This window comes from Carassius auratus, unplaced genomic scaffold, assembly GCF_003368295.1.
Source record: "Carassius auratus strain Wakin unplaced genomic scaffold, ASM336829v1 scaf_tig00216612, whole genome shotgun sequence".
Lineage (NCBI taxonomy): Eukaryota > Metazoa > Chordata > Actinopteri > Cypriniformes > Cyprinidae > Carassius > Carassius auratus.
In genome coordinates, this window is record NW_020528661.1 from 93768 (window position 1) to 102201 (window position 8434).

Here is an 8434-nt window from a genome sequence, read left to right on the forward strand (position 1 = left end):
GTAAATATTACTCTGTATTTGCACATAGATAACATGAAATGCACTCCTCATTTAATGCTTCAATTAAGAATTGAAATTTGCAGATTAGAGGTCACTGTAATTAAAAAACAGAATTTAGTATAGAGGAAAAAGAGGAAAAGAACGAGAAAAGTGTTTTCTTCTTTTTTCTTAAAGAGAGAGTCATACAGCCAAATGTGCTTTGATATCATAACAGAGACTTCACACCATAAGGCAACTGTTTTGTGTTGAAGTGTTTTTTTTTTTTTTGGACTTTGTACTTTCAAAAAAGTACAAATATGGGTGTTTATCGGTATATGATGCTTTTCACATCTTGAAAGAGATGAGCAGTATTTACAAAGTGGCCCACAATCCTGTTCAAAACAATATTGTAAGTATGTTCTGTAACCTTTTGGTTGCCTTCTCAAAAAAGAAAAAATAATACATACATATGTATATATATATATAAAATAAGAAATGATGCCATTCAGTTTACTTTCATGATTACCTTTTGGTTTAGCCATATCTCTGAATACAAAGGAATTTCTATCCAACATTCTGGCGATTCAGTCCCACATCAAATACAGATATACAGATCTCACAATACAGGATGCGACTCCAGATAAAATAGAAAAGCACAAATTTGAATCTTTGCTGATTGTTATAACCATTGGACCACTGTGCTCCAACACTTTATCGGATTTTCGGATTCATCCTGAACAGTGATATCACCAAGAATAAATACAACACTAGCACATACGTGCTAAGAAATTGTAGCTTTGTATTCTCACTTAAAATGTTCCTTTTCATGAATCATGCAGAGGCAATCTACTTCATAATCCCAATCATCTCAAAAGGAACCCTTACTCAAGACAATAAGTAGTTTGACTGTATGCTAGCTCCAACAAGGTTTTCCCAGCAAAGGAATATCCTTGCAACTTACAGCTTCCAAGGTACACTCCTGTATCAGTCACAATCAAAACATTCTGCTTCTTACAATTGATGCCCAAAGGAAGAGGATTCAAAGAGAATCTCATCCACAAACATTTACACGCACACTGACAATATATTTATTTTCCCTTCCTCTCTCACCACATACATTCTCACACAACAAATACATTCTCACAGGCAGGCAAAATCAGCCACAGAGGCTCATTTGAGCTAGCTGCACAACTGGCTGAGTTCTGGCTCAGTGGAGTTGGGGAGCTTGGCGTTGAAACTCTGGAGCGCCTCCTGTATGCGGGCTACCTCGCTGGACGAAAGCTTGAGCCTGTGTCTCAGCAGGCAGGAGAAGAGGTCCAGCGGCTGGGCTCCTGGAGGAGAGAGCCGGTTAATGCGGTCCCTCATCTCCAGAAGCATCAGGAAGGCCGCATCCTGCGAGCCTTCCGTGTACGGGTAGTCTAACTGCAGGATCAGGTCCTTGATCCCCTCTGGGTCAAAGTGCATGCTGTAGCCAAAGACCTTCAGGCTGTTGATTTTCATGTAGCCCAGGTTGGCTGAATGATCCTCCAGGTCCAGAGGTTCATAAAAAAGTGTCTCATTGACGGTGGGATCATCTGTAATTATGCGACTGCGCAGGTAAATGTGCACCGTTTCGAAGAAGGACTTCCACTTGCTGCCAAGAGCTAGGGTCCAGTTATAGCACTGTAGTGAGGCATCCAATTTAGTTCTTTCCCAGTCTGGGAAGTCCTGCTGGTTGATGGGCATAAACCAGCTCTCAGAGTGGCTGCCCCCGAAGGGGTTGACATAGATTGCAGGCACAGGTTCCAGCGTGCTGTTCTTGGTGGAACAGATCTGGAAAGAGATCCCCATCAGCATGTGGATAAGGTTGGACTTGTTTTTGTTGCTCTTGAGGGTGAGCAGCATGCGCTTTCTCCACGCCGGATTAAACCAGCTGCCCAGTCGCACATCATTGCTGATGTAGATAGCGTGGACCTCCATGCGACTATCGAGCCTTTGGAGGAGGTGACGCATTTCTGCGTCCGGCATGTCAAAGTCAAAGTTTACGTAGTGGTCCAAAGAGTTGGCAATGTTGGGGCGACAGAATCCCATATGGAGGATGCTGCCTGGGAGGCATGTGCCACAGCGGGTGATGTTGTCTGGGGCGCAGGATGAGCAGAGGGTCCCCTCACCCACCTTACATGGCACGTTGCCCTGGCAGACAGTACGTTGCTCTGCGGCACAGATGCAGCCATGCATTTCCTCAGAGAAGGAGCCGTACACACCATGCTCGCTGCAGTACAACAGAGATTGAGCTTTGTTGAGCCAAAAACCCAGAGTCCTGCAATGAAGAAGAGATAATTACAGAAAAGATTAGTTCCTGAAAAAATGACAGGTTTGGTTTTACTTTAATGAAGATGAAATCAAAATAAATCTGGGCTTTGTTGACATGAAAAAAATGTTCACTAACATGTTAAAATTGTTCATTCAAGACATGACATCAGCCTTATTTTCTCTGTGGTAAATGAGGCATTCATTTCCTCTTGCTGATTGATACGAATATTAATTGAGTGTTGATGGCCCGTTCTTAGACAAATGCAAATTGTTCTTAACCAGTGGAGGAAGTGAGTCTTAAAAGCCTTTGTGGATGCTGGTGAGGAGACGGTGCATTCTTTTTATTATCTTTCATCCAAATTAGCAAGAGACAAGCCACTTAAATATAGGCTCAGACTCCATGGGCTCTCCAATATCTTCCTACTCACAACTGCTGACGCATACTTAATGCCATGCATACCTAAATAAAATATCTTGCATCACATGCGCTTTCTGTTGTCTGTCTCCCTGTGGGATTTCATTTCATCATGTATCCTTTTGTCCTGGACTCTTCAGTTTATTAATAGCCTTATAAATCCACTAATGTAATGTAATTCTTGCTCAGGAGAGCCTTTGATGTCAAGATGCATTTCAAACAGATGCATCTTGTTTCGGCTTGGTTCATCAATTAAGTGCTGGTTGTCTCTTACATAAAACATCTATTTCTGTTGAGAAACTCCTCTGAAATAAGTTATATGTTAAAAAGATTGTAAAAGTTTTTAACCTTTATTTTCAGTATATTGACATTATTTAAGAATTTCATGAAACAGACTTTTGACTAGTGAAAGTCTTCAAGCTGAAGGCTGCTAACTACAATCTGTCACTCGCTTGGACCTCTTGTTCACAGTGTGCACACACTGACCACTGTTCAGAAACTTTCAATCTATAAGGGCACCACAAGTGGCTTGATTTATATTACATGGTCCAAGTGACCCAATTCCTATTTTTTTCCTCCCATGTGGCACAGGTTGCATATGGCCCACAAACATATAAGCAGAAAAAAAAGAAAAGAAAAAGAAAACACTTTTATGCATTTGTGTCTGCAATGTAAGCAGACAGATTGGATATTCTCCTGTCAATGCTGGTTGTAAGTCAATGAAAATGCGATTGAGGCGAATGATGTCAACTCAGGTGGACACTTTTCCTTGTCAGTACATATACCTTGGGTTGTGTACTCTAAATGCAGATATAGGATATGGGTCACTTTTAAAAGAAGATGACAGCTGGACCATGTAATCTTTATTACCTCTAAGCCATGCACTAAATAAACCAAACAGTCTGTTATATATTGAGAGAGAACTAACCAACAACCTTATAGACACAGACCAACAAAGACAAAAATATATAAAGGCTCAAGTATTTAGCCTGGAATACAGAACAGGATATTCTGAAGAACTGTTTTTGTCTGGAAAATTAAAGTTAATGGGGTCCAAAACGCTGTAACCCATAAACTATCCTTGCATGAACAGAAATGTCATGAGAGTGAGTAAATGATGGAAGTTTCAGTTTTCAGATGACCTAAACATTGAATCAAAACTTTCTAAAATTCACATTGTACATGCTAACTTGTGTTATAAAGTGAAAAAAGATGATATGGCCTTGTACCTTTCTCTAGGCAGGCTGATCTTTGGCTGTGTAGGACAGCGCTTGCTGAGAGCGAAGAGTTTGCGGACAATCTTGATGGCTTTTCCCAGCACCACTTTAGTGCTTGCCTCCAGCAGACCATAACGTCTCTGCAAGACCAGATCTGATGTCCAGAACTTTAAGACGGCAGAGGTGTTTAAAAAATGATCCGTTGGCAATTTCTTGAGAAAGGCTTTAAACTCATCTGGAAAACAGAAGAAGAGTGAGAAAAGTTACTTTGGTTGTTATTACTGTGAAATTAATGAACAGTATTGAGCTGTAATGAGCTTCAAATCTAAGATATGAGAGAACGTGGTTTATGATATGAATACATGAGTTATTGAGCGTCTCAATGTGGGTGTTGTAGGAAAAATACAGCAGAGTCAATAATGTTAATCATAAGACATAAGTATATCACCTAACTATATAGCAGCTTAAACTAACTTAAAGTGAGGTTTTATTAAAACTTTGACAATAATTGTGCACTTCAATTGATCACTATTTGAAATAAGGACAAGCTAGTTTGTCTTCAGCACAGATAGTTAAGTTATAGAAAAACTCATACTACTTAATAGAATTTCTCAATACCTTCCATTGCAAAATGTCATCGAAGTTAAAAACAGCGACTCATTAGGGAAATGATAAAATACGAGTTACCTAGAAATGTTTTCGGGCCACTTAAAAAGACATTAGCATCACTCAAAAACAGAGAGAAATGAAGACATTTGCTTAGCACAGAGGAGACGAGTACCAATCCCCCATTGTAAAGCCATGAAGAAAGAGCTCTATTGGTGTCAAAGGGCATTACAATGTGCAGTGATCCCGTAACCGCTGAGCCCGGAGACTCCCGCACACAAGACTAAAATCACAGAGATAACATTAGCATTGGCTCAGACTGTCAGTTAAGCTCAGTTTTAGCTCAGAGTCCCTCTTTCTTCTTCTCTTCCCCTGTCATTTTGTCTAAGCATGTGTCTCTGCTTGACTGACTGCAGAAGAAAAGCCTACAGTGACCAATGTCACAACATAACTGTATTACAATTATCAGGAAGTCTGGAAGTGCATAATCATGTTTTTTACTAATGTGATGTTGGCTATATAAAACAAAATGATAAGTGCATGCTGAACCTATATAATGAAAGCATTTCCACTGCACAGATTAATTTAAGAAATGTACATGAATTTATTAAAAAAATGTTTTTAGTTATCCAGATAAAAACAATATATATATTGGGCATACAATTTGTACTTTTATTATTATTATTTATTAAAATATTTTTCCGTTTTTTTTTTTTTTTTCAAGATTTCTATAATCACAATATCTCATCTTTTCGGCCACAATAATGATGAAGTGAAAAATATTAAATCTTGACAGTCCTACTTAATAGAACAATAGCGACTAATATTTAATCTCTTATTACTGATATTTATACATCTTAATATCAGTCTCTGTTTCTCTTTTTCAACCTCTTAAGAGAACAATAGGGACTAATATTTTAATCTCCTAATAGAAGAATTGGACAAACATTTTTGATCTCTTAATAGAAAATACAACCTAATAGAAAAATAGTGACTAATATTTTAATCTCAGAACAAAAGGACTAATGTTTTAATCTCTTAATTGAGGTGTCACAATTTACCATAATTTGAGATAACTGTGGTATTTAAAAATGTAATATAATGTTATCATGTTAATTAGGGGTGTTAATATGAAGTGATATAAAAAATTTAAAAGCACATGCTAAACTCTCACGTGTAACTTATGTTTCATTCAGACTCAATAGCGGTACTTTGTACAGAAAGTCTCACAAGAGTAATAAAGCAAATGACTTTCCAGGAAATCCCCTATATGGGCAAAAGCATTTAACTGTCGCTGTAGCTAAGGGGTCGGCATCTGTATTTGTATTTGTATTTTATTGCACTGTCAAATATGTCAAAAATATTTCTGTTGCTCTCATATTGTACAAAAAGTTAGAAAGCCTCGCAATCCCTTACTGATTGAGCTCAATAACATTCAATTTTACAGTAAGTGTATTCGGATGATTCTTACATTTGAATAGATGCGTTATCACTCCCTGAATCAAATCTGCAGCACATTTGCTTTTATTACGTGACAACAAAAGCAAGTATTTAATATGTACATGTATATTTCAAACATAACCTTGTGAGGGGCTGATCAGGGTTGTGGTATGCTTATGTAACCCAATAAAACCATAGCAGTTTTTTTCTCTACCCGATCATAACTGACAACCCCTTTCCCACATTTCAGCATAAAATGTAGCCATATGCAGCAGCGCATTTATGAGATTTTCTCACTCCCTCTCTCACTTTTTCACTCTACATTCCTTCTTTTGCCTTCCGCTGTTACAGTCAAATCTCTCTCCTTCTGTCTTTCCCCCATCTTTTTATCTCCTGCTTGCCCACATTCTGCTGGAGATCTCAATATTCACAGCACATTTACAATTTGAACTTTTCTCCCCTTTTCTGCCTTATTCTGGCATTTATGACTTCATGTTCAAATTTATGGACTGTTTAGCCTATTCCTAAAAATGTCAGATGGAATGATGAGGTTATTTTCCTCAAAACACATTCTCATTTTGTACATTAGTACTTCAAAATTCTATGAACAAGGAGAAGAGAGAAATTACTGCTGTCTATGCACGTTCAAGAACATAATGGCATTCATGCTCATTATATAGTGAGGTCCAAAAGTCAGAGACCATGTTGAAAATATGGGATTCAAGTCAAATTTAAGCCTAAAAGTAAACAAAGACTTTGAATGTAATTTTTATTTAAACAAATCAATTTTATGATGTTTAACATATCAAATTAATATAAGAACTATTAAGGTTACTAATCAAATAACTAAACTGGTGACATTGTGTGACCTTCTTTGTTCATATCGATTTTTATATGCAACTTAAACCAATCCTCAAATGTATTTGTACAGAAATTTCCCTCTGTTGGGAAAGTTAGTTGTATGTACATGGTGAATTCACTCTTACCATGAACAACAAAATCCTCTTCTTGGGATCATCGTAAAAGAGGAGAACACTTTGACATTTACACTGTGCCATAAAGCTGTTTCTTAGATTGCATCCTGTGTTGTATCTCCACATGGTATGGACTTTGAAAACTACAAACACAGCTGGAGGAAAAGGAATCAATAATGTCTGCTCATGAAACTATAGACTCTCAACTACAAAACTCACAGAGAATCATCACTGAAATTGGCTATTCAGTCAAGATGACAAAGTCGTCCTGTCACACTGTTTCAGAGTTATTATAACATACTGAACAAACAAACAAATTAATAAATGCACCAATGAATGACCAAAAGGAGGAAAAAACAAATCTAGTTGTCAAACAGGAAAGTTGACACAAAGACTATTTCTCTGTCAAAGCATTTATTAATCATTGTATTTATTGTATTTTACATGCTTACATGCTGTTTTATGCATTGTTTTATGTTTTAAATTTTGTTTTAATTGCATGTTTCATTCTCCAGTTGACAAAAGGCGAAGTTAACTATAGTTTAAAGTATTTCTTTTTGTCTATAGACATTGACTAGAAACTGACTTTCAAGAATAAACCCATCCAGAGAAATATTCAATAGAATAAAAAGTGTGACAACTTGCTTTGGTCTACTTTACAATAATCTCACAGGAAAAATCATAAATACAACAGAACAAGCAAATCCCCAACATAGTCTTTTTCTCAGACATCCATACAACGTGCTTGAAACGAAAACTCTTTTCTTAAAATACACAAAACCCAATGCAATTTTTTTGTGTTTTCCTTTATTTCAGATATTCCGTTTCAAAGTGCCTCTTAGACTGCAGCTAAATGTGTTCATTTTGCGCATAAAGCTGCAGTGATCTGCCTTTTTAAGATTCCAGCGTCCCTGCAGGTACGGCCTGATTATGTTTTGTAATTATAAGCAAACCATCAGTGTGATGCAAACTATTCATAAGTAGATGCACTGAGGAACTTTAACTTTTGATATCAGGCTGAAAGCAGATGCAGGCAATGTTGCTAAAATTACCTATTATAACACAGCCTTATTTTTTTTTTTCATCAGATGCAAATGGGCTCACAAATTCATTATGCCTATAATGAACTGTTTTGCATCTAAATAGCAAGAAACAACTATCACACCCAAACACCACAGAAGTTCCATTTAATGAAAAAAAGAAAAAGAAAAAAAACCCCACAAATTCTACTAGTTTAGAGTCTTTTAAAATATGCAAACTGTATAAAATTTAATTTTTAATCAGGGCAGAGAAGATAAAAAAGATCAAGGATGTATCTTCTACCTTTCAGCTTGTTACTACTGTGATTTCTTACCTTATATATACATAATTTTTGTCACAGAGAAAGCAACCTGTAAAATATATTCAAATGAGCACTTTTCCCTCTTCATGGGAAGAAGCAGACTTGTTATCTTTACCGGACACCCTGCAGAACACAGTGCCGCCTGGCCTCTATACGTCTTTTATATCTC

General features: G+C 37.0%; 1 protein-coding gene across 1 annotated transcript; it reads right to left on the reverse strand.

The window, feature by feature from the left end:
* Positions 1-285: 285 nt before the first annotated feature.
* LOC113098689 (BMP/retinoic acid-inducible neural-specific protein 3-like) lies at positions 286-4163 on the reverse strand (the record flags this gene model as incomplete). Its single annotated transcript, XM_026263719.1, has 2 exons — positions 286-2278; positions 3916-4163. Coding segments are annotated over 2 exons (1368 nt in total), but the record flags the coding sequence as incomplete, so codon positions are not given.
* Between the last annotated feature and the right edge of the window lie 4271 nt (positions 4164-8434).